Source organism: Anomaloglossus baeobatrachus, chromosome 5 (assembly GCF_048569485.1).
Source record: "Anomaloglossus baeobatrachus isolate aAnoBae1 chromosome 5, aAnoBae1.hap1, whole genome shotgun sequence".
NCBI lineage: Eukaryota > Metazoa > Chordata > Amphibia > Anura > Aromobatidae > Anomaloglossus > Anomaloglossus baeobatrachus.
In genome coordinates, this window is record NC_134357.1 from 247,924,393 (window position 1) to 247,946,275 (window position 21,883).

The 21,883-nt window shown below is 42.1% G+C and overlaps 1 protein-coding gene across 3 annotated transcripts in view; it reads right to left on the reverse strand.

The window, feature by feature from the left end:
• Positions 1 to 17,016: 17,016 nt before the first annotated feature.
• LOC142311149 (uncharacterized) overlaps positions 17,017 to 21,883 on the reverse strand; it is a 54,219-nt gene continuing 49,352 nt past the window's right edge. For all 3 annotated transcript variants that reach the window (XM_075349313.1, XM_075349314.1, XM_075349312.1), the window contains exon 7: positions 17,017 to 18,653. In XM_075349313.1, coding sequence (XP_075205428.1) covers positions 17,449 to 18,653 — 1,205 coding nt within the window. In that variant the 3' untranslated portion in view covers positions 17,017 to 17,448. The remainder of the gene's footprint in view (positions 18,654 to 21,883) is intronic.

Consider the following 21,883-nt stretch of genomic DNA (forward strand, 5'->3'; position numbering starts at 1 on the left):
CCTTTATGCTGTGTGCCCGCAATGAGTTTTTGGCGAGTTTCATCAAAAACACAGCGTCTTACAGTTCCAGTAAAGTGGATGGGATTTATAGAAATCTCCTGCCCTCTGCGCTTCTTTTTTACTCAGCGTAAACTGTCCTGCGGTGCGTGTTTGAAATCCCAACATGTAAATATCTCTTGTGGATACGCTGAGTTTTATGTGCAGAGTTTCCCCATAGACTTGCACTAGATGCAGAAAAAAACGCATTTAATCTGCACATAAGTACAGTCATGGTCGAAAGTTTTGGCACCCCTGCAAAAGGTTAAAAAAAAAAAAAAGTATTTCTCCCAAAAAATTTTGCAATTACACATTTTGTCATACACATGTTTAATTTCCTTTGTGTGTATTAGAAAAACAACAACAACAACAACAAAAAACAACATAGAAAATAGGCAAATTTTACATAATTTAAAGGGGTGGTTCACCCATATTTTTTATTGTCTAGATCGATATTATATTGAGAAACAATGTTTCTCTCAAATACCTTGTGTTGGCAATAGTGCCTGTGAGAGGCGCTATTGCAGACCGCTGCTCCCCGTCCAGTGACGTACCCGTCCAATGCTGCCATGTCACATCCGTGCGGCCCCTTCCACCAGAGACAATGATTCAATACCAGGGTTGGAGTTCCACCATAAACAGCTCTTAACCAATGTGATTCCAATGCTTCAGATAGCCTGGTAGAGATGGTTTTGAAAAAGGCAACATTGTGACCCCCCCCTGCCCCCAGGGTCTTCTTATCCACAAATATGTTGAAGTTGAGCTCCTATATAATAAACCCAAGGATTCCAAACTGCTAGTCTACCCAAACTCTAGTCTGAGCTGTAGAGTTTGCTTTCCTCATATCAATTCCGTAAACAAACTGTTAATTTACAAAAAATATCTCTGGGGTCTCCAAATTGGGGAAGTATGAAAAGCATATAACAATTGGAACATCCTGATCATTTTGACTAGGTTAACGCTGCTAAATACCATCAATGGTAACAAGCAATGAATGGCCAAAATCATATAGTGGCTAACTCTAGACAGAGAACAAAATCCTACAAGAAAAATAGAGCAAATAGCCAGGAATAAGTACAAATAGCATCTTTATTGAAGCATAATATTAAAAAACGGACAAGGGGGATAAACCAAGAAAATTTCATCCATAAGCATCCTATAACAGCATGTGTGTACTGCAAATGAATATTTTCAAGAGAAGTATATTCAGTAATTGACCACTAGAAGTCCTCAGTGCAGAAACATTCAAGTAAATGTAGATATTGCACATTCATAGAGAAGATTAATATTGTATATTGCACTCTCCAAATATAAATTGATATAAATATTGTACTATCTAAAAAAAAATTTTTTACCACTCACAAAACACTGCAGTTAAGGAATATCAAAAAAGAGGACTAAGAAACAAAGATATAAGCGACCTCTAAGATAGAAAATACATACAGTACATGGATCAAAAAATATCGCACTTGCACGTCTGTGCAAAACAGAATATAAGAAAGAGGGAGAGACAATGTATGAGCTATAAAAATATATTGAATAAACATAAGACCAAAGTTACTATAATAGCAAGGCTACTTTCACGCTTCAGTCTTTTTCCATCAGTCACAATCCGTTGCCTTGAGAAAATACGCTATGGCTAAGTTCACACTTCAGTTGTTTTAGATCCATCAGGTCCGTCAGCAACGGATCAGTCGTTTTTTAGTTCGCAACTGATGCAACGGATGTGTTTTTCACAGGATTCCTTTCACAGGAATCCTGTGAAAAAACTGATCCGTTGCGTCCGTTGCATCCGCTGTGCGTCCGTTTTTTGACGGATCAGTCATGATCCGTTTGTGTTTGGGACAGCCCAGTGGGTGTGCCAAGCATGCTGGGCATGCTCAGTAGAGCATGACGGAATCCTGCGCTGGATTCCGTTGTAAGACGGATTACGACGGAATCCAGCACCATAGACATACATTACAAGCTTGACGGATGGCGACGGATTCCTGTGCGGCGCGTTAATTTTGATGGCCCGAAAAACGTTACATTCCTTTACATTACGTTACATTCCTTTTGCAGGATTCCGTAATTCCTCAAGGCTACGGATTGTGACTGATGCAAAACAACTGAAGTGTGAACTTAGCCAGAAAATACGCTATCCTGCAAAAAAATTTGCAGGATTCTGTTTTTTTTTCCCCATAGACTTCTATTATAGACGGATTGCGACGGATGGCCTTGTGTTGCATCCGTCGCTTGACGGATCAGTTGTGGAATGACTGACCATCGGGCGGAAAGAACTGACACACTGTAACGTTTTTTGGAGCATCAAAAAAACACATTACGCAGGATTCTGTCGCAATCCGTCAAGAGTTATAATGGCTGTCTATGGTGCAGGATTCCGCCGTAATCCGTCACATGACGGAATCCAGGGCTGGATTCCATCATGTTCTACTTAGCATGCTCATTGGGCTGTCTCAAAAACAAATGGACTACGACAGATCCGTGGTAAAACGGACGCACAACGGATGTAACGGACGCGATGGATCAGTTTTTTCACAGGATTCCAGTGAACAGAATCCTGTGAAATAAGGCTAGTTTCACATTTGCGTTGTGCGGCATCCGTCGCATTACGTTGTGTGACGATGTAACGGATGCGTTGCATATAGTGGCACCACTGATGCGACGGATACTGCAAAACAACGGAATCCGCTGTAGCTTTTTTTCAGCAATTTACTCAACTGAGCATGCGCACTTTTGTAAAGACGGATCCGTCACAGGAATCCGTCAAATGACGGATTCCGCCACTATAGCTTCCATTATAAAAAGATGGACGCCGACGGAATCCAGCACATTGCGTTTTTTTGACACTCTGGGAAGTACAGAAAAACGCTACATGCAGCGTTCTTTCCGCCTGGCGGATGCAATGCAGGGCCATCAGTCGCAATGTGTCATCCATACAAGTCTATGGGAAGCAGCGGAATCCGTTTATGGATTCCACTGTTTTCCAAAACGGCGGATTGCGACTGAAGGAAAAAAATACAAGTGTGAAACTAGCCTAACTCATCCGTTGCGTCTGTTGATAGCTAAAAAACTACGTATCTGTCGTTCAGTCGCAACGACGGACCTGGCAGATTTGAAACGACTGAAGTGTGAAAGTAGCCTAAGAAGACAAGGAAGTTCAAGGAGGTACACAAGCAGCCATAAAGATTAGTGTCAGGCTCTGAAAACAACGTGCCAGGAGCGAAGGAAGAAAGCAAATACCCTGACACGCGTTTCATCGGGGGCTTCTTCGTGAGGGTCACGAAGAACCTTGCGTACCTCCTTGTAACCTCCTTGTCTCCTCTGCTGCTATTTCGGTACTTTGGGTTAGTGCAATAACTATGCCCCTCTAGCTGCAGTTTTTTGTTGTATTTCGGTCTGTGCAATACGTTTTGGGCTATATTTATCTACACCAACTTTGGTCTTATATTTATTTATTCAATATTTTTTCATATACTTCTCTTGAAAATATTCATTTGTGGTACACACGTGCTTTTATAGGATGCTTATGGATCACATTTTTTTGGCTTATCCCCCTTGTCTGTTTTTTAATATTATGTTTCAATAAAGATGTTATTTGTATCTATTCCCAGCAGGGCTGTGGAGTTGGAGTCGTGAAGTCGGAGCTCATTTTGGTGGAGTCGGAGTCAGTATAAAATGCACCGACTCCGACTCCTAAAATATATAATAAATTGGGGACAGTAGTGCAATGCAGAATGTGCTGAATATTTTTTCATAGGAATTTGGGAAAGTTATGAAATGTCCTATAAATGTCTGTTCTATTCCTGATCTAAGGCTACATTCACACAGCGTTTTTGCTGCGTTTTTTGAGGATACGTTTTTCAGCTGCAAAAGCAGATCAGCTTTTTAAAAAAACGCATCACCTGAAAGGTTTTTGAGCTCATAGATAATGCTTTCAATAGCAAAAGCAGATTAGAAAAACACCACAAACTGAGATGCTCATTCTTTGTGAGGATCCTCACAAAACACTGTGTCTGAATGTCCTATCTTGTCACCCATTGCCTTTGCTGGGATGCCCGGAGTCACTGCATTTCACTGAATTATTTTGCCATCAATGTTCAATATGTTTGTGACAAGAAAGAAATTGTTAGCAAGACACTGGCAGTAAAAGATACTAAAGCCCATCACACCGGCCAGTTTCTCCAGGCCTTAGGGGAAAACATTCTGCAAGATTACAAACTCAAAAAAGAACAGGTTCTTGCCATTGTAATGGACAAGTCTTCAAACATGATAAGTACAATTACACTGATGAATGTGAGTAAAGGCTGCTTTACACGCTGTGATATCGTTACCGATATCGCTAGCGTGCGTACCCGCCCCCACCGGTTGTGCATCACGGGCAAATCGCTGCCCATGGTGCACAACATCGCCTGGACCCGTCACACTACTTACCTGCCTAGCGACGTTGCTGTGACCGGCGAACCGCCTCCTTTCTAAGGGGGCGGTTCGTTCGGCGTCATAGCGACATCACTAAGTGGCCGCCCAATAGCAGAGGAGGGGCGGAGATGAGCGGGCCAAACATCCCGCCCACCTCCTTCCTTCCTCATTGCCGGCGGGACGCAGGTACGGTGATGTTCCTGCGGTGTCACAGACAGCGATGTGTGCTGCCGCAGGAACGACAAACAACCTCGCTACTCACCTGTCAACGATTTTTGGTATTGGAGCGACCTCTCCAATAGCAACGATTTTTAACTCTTTTGCGATCATTTTAGGTCGCTCCTTGGTGTCACACGCTGCGATGTCGCTAACGACGCCGGATGTGCGTCACAAACACCGTGACCCCGACGATATATCGTTAGCGATGTCGCAGCGTGTAAAGCACCCTTAAGTCTCTCAGTCATTTGCCATTGCAGTGAACTCAACCTCCGAAATATTTAAATTTCGAGGCCACTTGTAGTCCAGAACTAGCACAATGCTACCTAAGGTAAGTAAAACTGATTTGCTCCAGTTAATTACCAACTCTGAATAGTTCCCAAATCTCAATTGCTATGGGAAGAGTGGTAGATCCCTATGCCAAAAAAAATGTAATATGTTGTCAGTGTATATGGCCACTTATTCCTCCATCTCACTTACTCATTCCATCTCACTATGAAAATACTCTAAGCTTGGGTGCTACATAATGACTGCAGCAAGTGGTTCTATGGCTAGTGCAAAGAGCACCCTGGATAGAGGGAAACCCTGCAGTGTGCCTCTGCTCAATCCCAGTCTAGAGTAAGCTGCCCATTCACTCTTATTCTAGTCATCAGCCTCCCATACAGCATGTTTATCCATGAAATAAAATTGGGCACCTGTGCAACATCTATCGAGAACTGCCCACAAGAATTCCCACTCAACCGCTTTAGCAGTATCATGTGAGAAAATCACCTTATCCTCCTTGCTGTCAGCTGACAATTAAAGATTAAGGTGTAGCTGATGAAATTTGACAGCTGTAGAACTAGCGGGCATGAAGCCTGATTGATCAGTGTGTACTACAGAAGACTTTTTTGAGCCTAATGGCCAGACTTTTTGCTATGATCTTAATGTTTGTAGGCAATTCCGATATACATCTGTAAGAGTTTAGAAGTAATGGGTCCTTCCCCTGTTTGGGTATACCTACTATCACTGGCTCCTCCATTGAACAAGGCAAAGCTCCCCCTTAACCGCCTAATGAAAAGTGCAAAAAAATTGGGGTAATAGAATATCTCCATATTTTTTTCTCTCTGTGGGAAGACAATCTGAGCCTGGTGACTTATTTTTGGCCATAGAGGCCACCACAAACTGAAGTTCTTCCAATTGGAGTGGACCGTCTGTTTACAGTCATCATCTGAGAGCCTAGAAAGCGCTATCTCATTCAAATAAGTCAGAATCTGATGTCTGATAAAGGTCATTTTAGACTTTTAAAGATTTTGATAAAATTTGTGATATTTATTACCTGATCAGGGTGATTGATTATATTGCCCATTCTATTTGTTAAGGCCCCACAAAGGAACACCCTGACTGTGCCATCTCTATCAAGGACTATAGTGTCCTGCTTTTTCACCTTCTGCAAAGATTTTTTTGCTGACAAAACATACTTTTATTTTTCCTCTTTCAAGAATGTTGTATGCTTCCTGTGCCTCTTTCCAGGTCAATAGGTCCATCTCTATGCCATTTAGTACAAACTGCTCTTCTGTTGACCTTATTCTATATTGAAGAAACTCCCCAAACTGTGATGACTTCGTTTTAGCTCTACGTATTGCCTGTACCAATACGCTCCTCGGTCAGGCCTTCATAGCATCCCGTAAAATATTTGGTGAAAGATCATTATTTTTCTTTGAAATAATATTGGAGTGTAGGAGTGACTAATTTATCATCTATTATTCTAAGCCAAAAAGCGTTGACTGTCCACATCCTAAGAGATAACCTGGGCAAGTTAGTCACCATCTCCACAAGAGGTAGGGCTTGTTCTGTACCCACGGCAAAATCAATACAAGATGATGTTTCACGAGTTTTCTAATAGCAAGAGAATTGTCTTACCGGAGGTGTTTAATGCACCACAAGTCTGATAATTAAAATTCCAGCAACAGCATGCCAAATGTAGACACTGGAGTAGCCTCCATAACCTAATCCAACCTGAACTTATCCCAATATGGATGAATTATGTTATCTCCCATTCTTAATACAAGGATTCCCGGTTTCTTGACTATGAATGACACTATCATCTTCAGCACACTATTGTTATATGGAGGGAGGACATAGACTGCGTACAGAAGTAATTCCCTAGAGAAGATTTTGCTATGAATGCCCACAAATCTGCCATCTCTATCAATCTTGAAAAACATGGCTTTGAAGTGAATGGGTCTAGGTACTTAAATACCAAAACTCCTATGGGTTGAGTAAAAACTATAACTAACCCATGACCGATTAATTATTGCAATTTTATCTATCTAAATGTGGTTCTGCAAACTCACTACTGCAAGTCAAAAGAAATCAGCGAAGATCTCAGGAAGAGAATTGTGGACTTGCATAGTCTGGTTCATCCTTGAGTGAAATGTCCAGATATCTGAAGGTGCCGCGTTCATTTGTACACACAATTAAATGCAAGTACAAACAAGATGGGAATGTCCAGAAATCATACCGCTCAGAAAGGAGACGGGAACTGTGTACCAGAGATAAACGTGCTTTTGTCAGACACGTGCATATCAACCCAAGGACAAAAGTAAAAGACCTTGTGAAGATGCTGGCGGAAGCTGGTTAGATTGTGTCATTATCGCAGTGAAACAATTACTGTATCAACATGGGCTGAAAGACCACTCTGCCAGAAATAAAATAATATTTATTCACTTATATAGCATCATTAATTCCATAGCGCTTTACATACTTTGGGGCTCACAATCTAAAGTCCCAATCAGTATGTTTTTGGAGTGTGGGAGGAAAGTGAAGAACCTGGAGGAAACCCACACTAACACAGGGAGAACATACAAACTGCTTACAGATGTTGTCCTTCGTGGGATTGGAACCCAGGACCCCAGCACTGCAAGACTGCAGTGCTAACCACTGAGCCACTGTGCCGCCCATAGGAAGAAGCAATTACTCGAAAAGAAACGTAAAAAAGCCAGATTAATGTTGGCAAATACACAGGAACAAAGATCTTAATTTTTGGAGACATGTCCTGTGGTCTGATGAAATTAAATTGAACTGTTTGGCCATAATGACCATCATTACGTTTGGAGGAAAAAGGGAGAATCTTTGAAGCGTAAGAACACCATCCCAACAGGGAAACACGGGGGTGGCAGTATCATGTTGTGGGGTTATTTTTGCTGCAGGAGGGACTGGTGCACTTCACAAAATAGATGGTATCATGAAAAAAGATTATGTGGCAATACTGAAGCAACGTCTGAAGACATTAGTCAGGAACTTAAAACTTGGGCAGAAATAAGTCTAACAAATGGACAATGACCCGAAGCATACTGGCAAACTACTTACAAAGTGGTTTAAAGATAACAAAGTCAATGTTTTGGAGTGGCCATCACAAAGCTCTGATCTCTATCCTATTGAAAATTTATGGGCAAAGCTGAAAAGGCCAATGCGAGCAAGGAGACCTACAAACATGGCTCAGTTACACCAGTTTTGTCAGGAGGAACAGGCCCAAATTCTTACCAACTATTGTGAGAAGATTGTGGCAGGAGATCCAAAATGTTTCACCCAAGTCATACAGTGTAAGGGCAATGCTACCAAATACTAATGAAATGGAGGGAAACTTTTGAGAAATAAAATGTCTTAAAATCTTCTCTGTCTCATTAGTCTGGCATTTGGCAAATATAAATAATTTTGGTTCCTAATTGACCTAAAACGGGAAAGGATTATTCTGATTTCATGTCAGATAGTGAGAAAAACCCGCAGATGTGTCTTTTAGATGGTTTATGTAAACTTATGGTTTCAACTGTATATACAATTGTGCTCAAAAGGTTATATACCCCGGCAGATTTTTTGCTTTCTTGGTCTTTTTTCAGAGAATATGAATGATAACACACAATCTTTTTTTTCCACTCATGGTGAGTGGTTGGGTGAAGCCATTTATTGTCAAACTACTGGGTTTTCTCCTTTTAAATCATAATGACAACCAAAAACATACAAATGACCCTGATCAAAAGTTCACATACCCTTGTGATTTTGGCAAAGAAAAGAGTTTGTCCAGCACCAATATTGGTGCTGGGGAAACACTTTTCTTGGTCTACTTACCGTGGAAGCCAGCCAACGCATCTCCGTGCACCTGCAATTTGTCTGGATCAACAAAGCTTTTGTTTGGATACTCCACAGACTCTTGGTGAGCTGATCATTTTGCTTTTTTTTTTCCCCTGGTGATTTTGGTCTGATAACATGCACAAAAGTTGACACAAATGGGTTTGAATGGCTAATAAACGTAACATCCTCACCTGTGACCTGTTTGCTTATAATCAGTATGTGTGCATAAAAGCTGAGTGAGCTTCTGAGATCTAGACAGAGTCTTGCATCTTTCATCCAGCCACTGACGTTTATGGATTGTGAGTCATGGGGAAAGCAAAAGAATTGCCAAGGGATCTACGGGAAAAGATAGTTGAACTGTATAAAACCGGAAAGGGATACCAAAATATATCCAAGGAATTGACCATGCCAGTCAGCAGTGTTCAAACTGTGATTAACAAATGGAAAATCTAGGGCTCTGTAAAAACCAAACTACAATCAGGTAGACCAATAAAGATTTTGGCCACAACTGCCAGAACAATTGTTCGGGATGCAAGGAAAAACCCACAAATAAGATGAGCTGAAATACAGGACTCACTGAAAACTAGCAGTTTCAAAAAATATGTATTTTATTTTCATTTCACATTTCATATGCTTAATTTTAGTGATACTTTTGTTAAATAAGTACAAAATACATATAACCGTATATAGATCAATAAATAACAACAATTTAAATGGCCGAGAGGAAGGGTGTTAAAAAAGGGGGGCACAAATTAATCCTGCCAATCTCAAAATGTATAATGCGTATCAACATGAAAAATTATTTTACATGAGGATATCCACGTGTTCCTACATAAAAGAGTAATTACACCACATGCAGATGAATGAAAAAGCAATTTCCCCACTGAGGATTGTGCGAAGAGCTCAATAAGTACATTGCACATACTACCACCCGCATTGATCAGTCAAAATCAGAATGTCCTGGTTAATGTAACCCAATCCAAAAAGCAAGATCAGTCGGTGGAGCAGTGTCAGCAGATGCCGAAACAGAGCCCATGCATAGCTTGCTAAAAATACTCCGAGATCTCAGCTTCTCGTGGCGAGACACAAAGATGTATCAGATGGTTCAGTGGCCAGGTTTATTACTACCTTTAACCATGAATGGCATAACATTAGAGCCATCCTGAACCGCCACTGGCCCATTCTGAGTACTGACCCACTTTTAAAGGGCTCGCTCTCAGATTACCCTATGATGACGGCCAGAAGATCGGCCAATCTTCGTGATGTACTTGTTAAAAGTCACTATGTTCCGCCAGTATCTGGTTTCTTGGGTTCGAGGAATCCTCGTGTGGGCTGCTTCCCATGTGGCCACTGCCTGGCCTGCAGCAATGTCCTGCGGAGTTCAGTATTCTTATCAGCGGACGGGACGCGCGAGTTTCAGATCAGGGATTATGTGTCATGTGGCACCTCAAACGTCATATATTATGCTGTTTGTGGGTGTCCACTGATTTACATTGGCCTGACCTCGCGTGAGCTACGTATCCGCGTCCGCGAACATGTCAGGGACATTGCTGCGGCTCGGACCGTGGAGGATGTTGCCTCTCTGAAGACCATTCCACGCCACTTCAAGATCCACCACGGATGTGATTCAAAATCTTTATCTGTGCGTGGAATTGAGGTGGTTCATGGTGGTATCAGAGGTGGCAATATCAAGAAAAGGCTTGCCCAACGCGAGACAAGATGGATGGTGACGTTGGGTACAGTCACCCCCTCGGGCCTTAATGAGGCTCTGAGTTTTGCCTCTTTTTTATGACATCACCCCTTTTTGGGAGTTCTCCCTTTAAGGGTTTGAAGGATTAATGTTTTTAACGTTATTCATTTGTTTCTGTGATATTTATTGGTTTTTTGTCCTTCTTTCATATGTCCCCCTTAAGCAGCTCGGATCTGTCTGTCGTCCATCCGAATTGGCTTAATATCATATACATTGGATATACTGGAATGAACTACTGACGTATCTACTACTGACATGGATTCAAGATTTGTACTTAATATTAATATTATATTGTATTTCTGTATGTCATGGTTATTGATCATTCATATCGTCGGTAGTGTTTATATAGATGGGGTATATCTAAACAATGTACTCATGTGTATCCTGTAATACCTGCTATGGATGGCGCGCGTGCGTGTGCTGTGCCTCCGGCCCGTTCTCCTCCTGACCGTCTCTGATTGACACGCGCGCACACACACACATACACAGGACATATATAACAAAACTACAACTCATCCTGGAAAACCAAGCCCTGATACAACTATGGCGATGGAAAAAATAATAAAAAAAAAAAAGTTATGTCCCCTAGTAGAAGGGGAGGAAAAATTAAAAAGGGTTACTATAGGGTTGACACATAGCAAAAAGAATGCAAGAGGCAGCAAACACGGTTTCTCTTCAAGTCAGTAATCCTTTATTAGTTGTATAATAAAATGTGAGATGATCACCTTTAGAGGAAGACGTTTCTTACTATTGGAGGAGTAGCCCAAATACAAGGAACTTTTGCGTACATCAGACTCTGGAGATGGCTACCTTGTTTCTCACATTATATACATCGCTTTTAAAAGTCAAGGACACTATAAGTGACATATTGCACAATGGACGAACTTGAGTCTGGTAGAGATGAGGGAACTTGGGGTTCGGTGTTTGTACTGAACAGACTTTACAAAAACAAAATTCAGTGTTTGAGTTCAGAGTTTGTGTGCTTAACGTAACCACTCGAGTGAGCGTCCCTGTACTCGGGTACACTCGAGGCTCGGCCCAGTGTGATCTGCTTGCATTGTCGGAATGGCTCCCACAACGTTATCGAATGTATTATGCACAAAAAATAAAAATTAAAAAACCCCACTCTCCCTACCCCATAAGTGATCTGTTTATAGCCAGCTGTATGTCGGCAGAGCCGAACTGCCCAGTTAGTAACTTCCAATGGGGTTCAGGTCAAGTTCGGGTCCAGAAAAGAACTTTAACTAAAGTCTAGTTGAACCCGCCAAACCGAACTTCCACAGGTCCGCTCCTCTCTACTGTAAAGTGAAGTTCAATGCAGCTTAATGAGCGCTAATCGATTATATACTAAGACCATAGTTACCTGTTTACTTTCCTGATCAAAAAGGCTGATGAATACTGATTGGAACAGCACGATTGTTACATACGGCATCATATATGGAATCATGTTATTTACAGGACATCCAGGTTACACCAAGAGATGTGCTGCCAAAGGTGCGCTTTTTTTTTTTTTTTACGTCAGCATAAATCATCTATCCAATCACCAGAGAAAACGAGCAAAGCGTCAGCATTTATACAAGAGCCGATAGGAACGAGCATAATAGAGGACAGGACATGTCCTCCAGGGCACAAGAAGCTCCTGTAACTGCGCCATTAATCTGGAGTCTATAACGATGTATCCGATCAGTATATTATTCTTACACTAGACAGTTTTCAACACTTTTTGTATGCATGGGCAGTCCAAAGTAGGGCCTCATTTCCAACTTTTTTTTTTCTAAGTCACATTTCTTTGCCAATTTCTTGTCCCCTTTTTCACGCCACTTTTACAAACGGTCAAGCATGCTGTAAATAGTTAATAAATATGCTACACGGCAAATAAGACACTAGTTTGGTCTAAATAAGAGGCACACAAAAAGAGCCAAGACATTGATTACTGCTTACTCACGGTTTTCCAAGGATCTGAAGCTTATGCTGGGACTCCCTGATCTGTATCTCTTATGGAAGGCTACAATGTATATTGCTGCGGCCTTCCACTACGGGCTGATGGTGTAGTGACAGAGACCCTGATTCCAGAGATTTATAACTTACTGAGCTGGATGCTGTAGTTTTGACAAATCACTGTTTTTTTCTGCTGTATAAACCCACCCACACAATTGACTGGCACTGTGTACACTGTGCATAGCCAGAAAGCTGCCAATCAGTGGTTATACAGAGCTCATTAATATGGTGAACTACATGACAGCAGATTTACTAGTCCTCTGGTGGTAACCTCCTGCTGAGAAAACAGTGAATGTAACACAATTACGGTAAGTAGCCCATTAAGTGACACTACTGGAATCCGGGTCAAGCTGCTATTAGATTATGCAGCAAAATCCAGGTGACAAATTCCCTTTAGGGTATGTGCGCACTAGGCGTTTTTGCCGCGTTTTTTACCGCGTTTTTGTGCTGAAAACGCAGTGACATTGCTTCCCCAGCAATGTCAATGGGTTTTCATAAGTGCTGTCCGCACACAGCGTTTTTTTTTTAGCTGCGTTTTTGTGGTGACCACAAAAACGCAGCATGTCAATTATTTCTGCGTTTTCCACTGCGTTTTTCACTCATTGAATTCAATGAGATGTTAAAAACGCAATGAAAAACGCATATAGCCGCGTTTCTATGACTAAAAACGCAGCTATAAACGCAAGGGGTGGGTACTACAGTGACGTGTACAGGAAGAGGATTCCTTCTGTTGGTAAACACAGAAGCATGAATCCTCCTGGTACCGTCACCGCTGCGCCCACCTCCCGTCCTGTGCATGTCAGCTCCGTGCGGCGCCATGTCTGGGCGGGAGGTGGAGGCAGCGGCGAAAACCAAAGTGAACAGTAGAAAAAAAAAAAATGTCATATATACTCACCTGTCTGCAGGGTCCCGGTGCCATGCCCGCTCCCATCTCCTCCCGGTACCGCCGCTCTGGCTGTGTGCAGTCTCCCCGGGGCAGGACCTTGCTTGCAGGACCTGGCGGTGGATCACCTGATGCAGTCACCTGACGCATCAGCTGATCGTAGTCTCGCCGGCTTTTTCGCGCCCGGCCGGCTATCAGCTGATCCTGCCGTCAGGGGACTTCATCAGCTGATTACCGGCAGCTCCTGCAGCGATCGGACGGGATCAGACTCCTGTCCAATCGATCGCTGCAGGAGCTGCCGGTAATCAGCACAGCACATAAGTGAGTATTATTTTTTTTTTCTACTGATGCATCAGCTGATTGTATAACCGGCTTTTATACAATCAGCTGATGTGTGATGTGATTCAGGCACTTGAAGCTGACACATCATCTGATCGCTTTGCCTTCCAGCAAACCGATCAGATGATATTGGATCTGGATTGGACGGCGCGGGACCCTGACCCAGAATTACTGCGGAGGGGGGGTTCTTTATTTCAATAAAGATGGAGTCACTAATTGTGTTGTGTTTTATTTCTAATAAAAATATTTTTCTGTGTGTTGTTTTTTTTTTTTTTTTATCATTACTAGAAATTCATGGTGGCCATGTCTAATATTGGCGTGACACCATGAATTTCGGGCTTAGGGCTAGCTGATAATATACAGCTAGCCCTAACTCCATTATTACCTAGCTAGCTACCCGGCATCAGGGCAGCTGGAAGAGTTGGATACAGCGCCAGAAGATGGCGCTTCTATGAAAGCGTCATTTTCTGGGGTGGCTGCGGACTGCAATTCGCAGTGGGGGTGCCCAGAAATCTTGGGCACCCTGCACTGTGGATTCCAATCCCCAGCTGCCTAGTTGTACCCGGCTGGACTCAAAAATTAGGCGAAGCCCACGTCATTTTTTTTTTTTAATTATTTCATGAAATTCATGAAATAATTAAAAAAAAAGGGCTTCTCTATATTTTTGGTTCCCAGCCGGGTACAAATAGGCAGCTGGGGGTTGGGGGCAGCCCGTACCTGCCTGCTGTACCCGGCTAGCATACAAAAATATGGCGAAGCCCATGTAATTTTTTTTTTCTTTTTGGGCAAAAAACTGCATACAGTCCTGGATGGAGGATGCTGAGCCTTGTAGTTCTGCAGCTGCTGTCTGCTCTCCTGCATACACTAGTGAATGGAGGATGCTGAGCCTTGTAGTTCTGCAGCTGCTGTCTGCTCTCCTGCATACAATGAACATTTTGAAGAAGGAAATGACATCAGACCTTTTTTTTTTTTTTTTTTTTTTCATCAACAATCTTTAATGGCATTGTGCACTGATTAAAAACGCAGTGAGCAAAAACGCAGCAAAAAACGCACCAAATCGCGGCAAAAACGCATGCGTTTTTGGCGCGTTTTTTAGCCGCGGGTGCGTTTTTTGAGACAAAAACGCACATAAAAACGCAGCGTGAAAAAAACACCTAGTGCGCACATACCCTTAAAGTCTTTCAGCATATTTAACCCTTCAAGTCAGGGGGTGTATTTATGGTAAAACCTTTTGGTACTGATTTAGCAGCAGCATTTACGGGAAAATTAAGTTTGATTCCAGATGTAAAGCTCCTAAAATTGCTCTGAAAGTAGTTCCTCATGGTAAGGTACGCTCCGCTCCATTAGTGGCTATAGCTGGCAGCTGGTGGTCACACAGAAGCAGAAGGTCGGGCTGGGGAGAGCTTTAGGGACTGTCTTCAGAACATTTATAGGAGTGGCAATAATAAAATCACCACTTTCTTATTTTCTACTGAGGTTCTAACAGTACAGAAAGGTATTAAACACCCCTTACCACTACTGTTGTCAGCAGTTCTGCAGGGTCAGATGAAGATTCCTCCTCTTTATTTAAACAGACCAGATGGGTATATTATACTTCTATCTAATGTTTTAAATAAGAATTTCAATTCCGGTCCATGTAACAGATCCTCAGGAAATCAGCAGTGATCATTGGATGGAGTGTTGTCATTTTCCCAGCAATGACATGAAAAATGAGCAGACCTTCACATGTACCTCGATTTCCAACACAACCTGGAGGAATTCTAGAAGTTGACTACTAGTAGTTTGTGGTATCTAAACTCTTCACGGACTGAGTGTTTTGGGATATCTGAGCATTACTGTATGAACATGACCATATACATTTAAAAAACTTAAGCAGGCTTTACACGCTGCAATATCGTTAATGATTTATTGTCGGGGTCACGTCGTTAGTGCCGCACATCCGGCGTCATTAACGAGATCGCAGTGTGTAACACTTAAGAGCGATCTTAAACGATCACAAAAAAGGGCAAAATCGTTTGCCGCGGAGAGGTCGTCCTGAAACAAAAAATCGTTTTCTGCTTATTAGCGATGTTGTTTGTCGTTCCTGCGGCAGCACACATCGCTGTGTGTGACATCGCAGGAGCGAGGAACATCTCCTTACCTGCCTCCACCAGCAATGCGGAAGGAAGGAGGTGGGCAAGATGTTATGTCCCGCTCATCTCCGCCCCTCCACATCTATTGGCCGCCTGCCGTGTGACGTTGCTGTGACGCCGCACGACCCAGCCCCTTAGGAAGGAGGCGGGTTTCCGGCCAGAGCGACGTCGCAGGGCAGGTATGTGCGTGTGACGGGGTAAGCAAGGTTGTGTGACACGGGCAGCGACGCTTTAGTGTAACCGTCCTTTTCATGTTTATTTCATAAATGAATAATACACATGAAAATAAGTAACTTTGTAATACACCTTATCAGACAAATTTGCTTCTTTCTCCTCCAGAATTGATAAGTAATTATTAATATGCTCAATTCTGAGGTAAAAATCTGTATTCAGTGAAGACTTTCCCATTACTGGGATAGGAGATGGCAGTTGGTGCTGATGAGATTCTATGTAGTTAAAAGAGTGAGGAAGGGGCGGAGCTCTTTCTCTAGCTCCTCCCTCTTCTCGCTGCATAGCATTCCATCAGTAACATCTGCCATCTCCTACCTCAGTAATGGGAAAGTCACGGAATACAGATTTTACCTCAAAATTGAGCATATTGATAATGACTGATCAATTCTGGCAGAGAAAGAAGCAGATTTCTCTGATAAGATACATTACAAAGTTGCTTATTTTCATGTGTATCATTTGTGAAATAAAAATTAAAATAATGGTCACACTTTAACTGCTATTCATTAACGACACATAATGACTCAAGGTGCCCATAAAGTTTAATAAAATCTCTAAAGTTACCTACACTCAATCTTCCAGTTCTCACAGAACAATTTCTTATATTAAGGATTGTCTAACATTATAAAAACTGGATCCAAAAAGGAAGGAAGGAAAAAGCAGCAACTCACTGGGTGATGAAATAGTCTTCTTTATTGTGCAGTTCGGGTTACATATAGTGCAGGGAGGGGGAGCCGAGCCTCGGACAACGGTAAACCCTTATGTGCTTGTGTGGCGCTTCTACGGGTCCCATAGAAGCGCCACACCAGCGCAAAATGGTTGACCATTCTCCGAGGCTCGGCTCCCCCTCCCTGCACTATATGTAACCCGTGCTGCACAATAAAGAAGACTATTTCATCACCCAGTGATTTGATGCTTTTTCCTTCCATCCTTTTAGGATCTGGATTCCGTAACTGTGGTTTTGTTCAGTGTGCAGCTCCGGGGCAGGTGTCCCTTGTCAGCAAGCGCGGTCGGTTTTTCCAGGCCAGTGTGAAGCTGTTTGTTTTTTTTACACATCAGTGGTGCACAGTCTTGTTCTTTCCTGTTTGAACATTATAAAAATGATTTCCCTACATGCTCTGAAGTGGACTAAATAAAGAGGTGCCTAGTCCTTCCCAACAGAAAACTTCCCAAAGTGTTGCAGCTCAGAACAGAAAATATAAACATGGTGGGAGTTTAATCATTGTGACAATTGCTTACATTTTTTCACTTCTGGAAACCTGGAACAATTTTTTAAACTCTCTATTAGTCAGTGCTGACTGCCTTTTTTTTCTACCAGTAGACATCACCTGCCATATTTATACGTTTGTTGTGTGCATGAGTTCATGTTTCAAAAGCCGTGCCTTCTGAATAAACCCCTTTCCACATTCCGAGCATGAAAAAGGTTTCTCTCCAGTGTGAATTTTTTTATGATTATTTAGTTCGTACTTGGTCGTAAAACGTTTTAGACACTCGGTGCATTCGAAAGGCTTTTCCCCCGTGTGGTACCTTTGATGTTTTACAAAGTCCGTCTTCCAAGCGAAGCTTCGATTACATTCAGAACATGAAAATGGCTTCTCTCCAGTATGTGTTTTCTGATGCAAGACCAGATTTGATCTTGAGTAGAAAGATTTACTGCATTCAGAACATGGATAAGGTTTCTCCCCTGTGTGAATCCTTTGATGTTTCACAAAATATGAAATGCTTGAAAATGCTTTCTGACACTCTGGACACTCATAAGGTTTTTCTCCTGTGTGGATTCTATGGTGATTGACAAGATCAGATTTCCATACAAAACTCCTCCCACATTCAGTACAAACATGCGGTTTCTGCCCAGCGTGAATTTTCCGATGCAGCAGAACATTTGAACTTGATGAGAAACATTTGCCACATTCAGCACAGGAGTATGGTTTCTCTCCTGTGTGAGTTCTCTGATGTTTCACGAGATAGGACTTGATGGAAAAACATTTTCCACATTCAGGACATGTATATGGTTTTTCACCCGAGTGTATTCTCTCATGCACCACCAGATCTCCTTTCCAGGCAAATGTTTTCCCACATTCTGAACAGGAAAATGGCTTCTCCCCAGTGTGAATTTGTTGGTGTTTTGAAAGATGTGAGCTTTTCTTAAAGCATTTCCCACATTCTTGACAACAAAACGGTTTTTCTCCAGTGTGAATTCTCTGATGGGAAATGAGATTTTCTTTTCGGGTTAGGCTTTTCCCACATTCTCCACAGGTAAATAGTTTTTTCCCAGATTTGTGATCTGAGTTACCTTTTGTCAATGTTAAAAGATCATCAGTTTCTATCTCTTCACTTTGAATCTGACCTGTAGATTCTGAGTCACAAGCCACATAGTCTGTGCCATTAAAGACATGAGATGATGTCTGTGCATTATGACTAAGTGCGCTGAAATGTAAAAGGAAGGGAAATTGGACTTGAGGATACTGTTCATCATTTTCCATTTTAACATTTGAATACAATGTGTACTGTCTGTCCAAATTATGTGCTGAGGTAGACTCATCTGTAAGAAAGAAGAAAAGTGAGAAAAACTTAAATACGATTTGAAAAGGCATAATAGTGAAAATGCAACATCCCCAAGAACTACCCGGCCTGTTTTATCCTCCCCTTCTTTACAAGAACCATAACTTTTTTATTTTTCTGTCAACTTAGTCATATGAGGGCTGTTTTTTTCTATATTTTGATAGATTATACTTTTATGAAAGTGGTGATAAAATATGTTCATTTTAATATTTAAAAAAAAAAAATCTATATGGAGAAAAGAAAGGTGATTTGAGCTGTTAAATGAAATATATATTTATATATACATACTGTATATATTTTTTTTTACTTAAAGGGAATTTGTCACCAGGTTTTTGCTCCCCCATCTGAGAGCAGCATAATGTAAAGACAGAGACCCTGATTCCAGCATTGTGTCACTTACTGTTTGCTGTAATTTTGATAAAATCAATGTTTTGTCTGCTGCAGATCTAGCAGTTATACAGAGCTAATGAATATGCCTGACTACCTGCAGCACGCCAAGTAGTCCTGTAATGATAATCTCCTGCTAATTAATCAGTCATTTTATCAAAACTACACTAAGCAGCACAGTAAGTGAAACACTTCTGGAATCAGGATCTCTGTGACAGATTCCCTTTATTTTTTTTTTAAGTTCCCACAGACTTGAACCTGCAACCATATACAATGCCTTGCGAAAATATTCGGCCCCTTGAATTTTTCAACCTTTTCCCACATATCAGGCTTCAAACATAAAGATAAAAAATGTAATGTTATGGTGAAGAATCAACAACAAGTGGGACACAATTGTGAAGTTGACTGAAATTTATTGCTTATTTTAAACTTTTATAAAAAAATAATAAACTGAAAAGTGGGGCGTGCAATAAATTAATACATTGTAGTGCCACCTTTTGCTGCGATTACAGCTGCAAGTCGCTTGGGGTATGGGTCTATCAGTTTTGCACATCGAGAGACTGAAGTTCTTGCCCATTCTTCCTTTGTAAACAGCTGGAGCTCAGTGAGGTTGGATGGAGAGCGTTTCTGGAGAGCAGTTTTCAGCTCTTTCCACAGATTCTCGATTGGATTCAGGTCTGGACTGTGACTTGGCCATTCTAACACCTGGATACGGTTATTTGTGAACCATTCCATTGTAGATTTTGCTTTATGTTTGGGATCACTGTCTTGTTGGAAGACAAATCTCCTGTCACCAGTTTTGGGGCCTATAAGCTGCGGCCATCACCAGTGAGCTCTTATATACAGCATGTTAGAATGCTGTATATAAGAGTCCAGGCCGCTGTGTAGAACATAAAAATCACTTTATGATACTCACCTAAACCGGTCACTGCGGTGGATGTGGGTCAAATGGGCGTCTTCGTCCTCCGGTGCCAGCGCCGCTTTTTTTGCCCATCTTTGTAGCCGCCTCTGTTGTCCTTCTGAAGCCACAGTGCATGACGCGTCCGATGTCATCCACACTCGCCGGCATTCAGGTCCTGCACAGGCGCACTTTGATCTACCCTGAGTAGGGCAGATCAAAGTATTGTAGTGCGCATGCGCAGGACCGGCGAGTGTGTATGACGTAGACACGTCATGCACACAGGCTTCAGAAGGAGGACGAAGATGGCCGAAAGAGGCCGAAGGACGAAGACGCCCATTTGAGCCACATCCACCGCAGCACGACTGTTAGGTGAGTATTGTAAAGTATTTTTTTTATGTTGTACACAAGCGGTCTGGGCTCTTATATGTAGCATGTTAGAATGCTGTATATAAGAGCCTACTGGTGGTGGCCGCAGCTTATAGGGCAAAAAACTGGTGATAGGTTCCGTTTAATGAATACATCACCTCCAATATTGATGTGAACATTAAAAACGTGAGGTATTTAGTGTTTTTTGATAATAGAGCACTAAACCCAAGAAAAAAATTCCAAACGTCGAAATTACGTTTTTTGGTCGCCGCAATGTTGCAATAAAATGCAATAACAGTGATCAAAACATCGCCCAAAAATGGAATAATTTAGAAAATCAGCTCAAGAGGTAAAAAAAAATAAGCTATCACTGAGCCCCAGATCCTGAAAAATGAAAACGGTACAATTCTTGGAAAATGGTGACAAAAGCGCAATTCTTTTTTTGAACAAACTTGATTTTTTCTTTTCACCACTTAGATAAAAGTAAACCTATACATGTTTGGTATCTACGAACTACTGTAGTACAGACCTGAGGAATCATAGTAATACGCCAGTTTTACCATATAGTGAACATGGTGAATAAAGAAGGGAATTTTGTTTACTTACCGTAAATTCCTTTTCTTCTAGCTCCAATTGGGAGACCCAGACAATTGGGTGTATAGCTATTGCCTCTGGAGGCCACACAAAGTATTACACTTAAAAGTGTAAGGCCCCTCCCCTTCTGGCTATACACCCCCAGTGGGATCACTGGCTCACCAGTTTTAGTGCCAAAGCAAGAAGGAGGAAAGCCAATAACTGGTTTAAAGACCAATTCAATCCGAGGAAACATCGGAGAACTGAACCATACCACATGAACAACATGTGTACCCGAAAAAACAGAAAAACCCAGAGAAAACAGGGCGGGTGCTGGGTCTCCCAATTGGAGCTAGAAGAAAAGGAATTTACGGTAAGTAAACAAAATTCCCTTCTTCTTTGTCGCTCCATTGGGAGACCCAGACAATTGGGATGTCCAAAAGCAATCCCTGGGTGGGTAAAAGAATACCTCATGATAGGGCCGTCAAACGGCCCTCTCCTACAGGTGGCCAACCGCCGCCTGAATGACTTATCTACCTAGGCTGGCGTCTGCCGAAGCGTAGGTATGCATCTGATAATGCTTGGTAAAAGTAAGTAGACTCGACCAGGTGGGTGCCTGACACACCTGCTGAGCCGTAGCCTGGTGCCGTAATGCCCAGGATGCACCCACGGCTCTGGTAGAATGGGCCTTCGGCCTTGAGAGAACCAGAAGCCCAGTAGAACTGTAGGTTTCAAGAATTGGTTCCTCGATCCCCCGAGCAAGGGTGGATTTGGAAGCTTGCGACTGTTTACGCCGACCAGCGACAAGGACAAAGAGTGCATCCGGGTGGCGCAGGAGCGCCATGCGGGAAGTAGAACCTGAGTGCTCTCACCAGAACCAACAGATGCAAATCTTTCTGAAATTGATGGACTGGACGAGGACACAAAGAAGGTGAGGTGATATCCTGATTGATATGAAAATGGGATACCACCTTAGGGAGAAA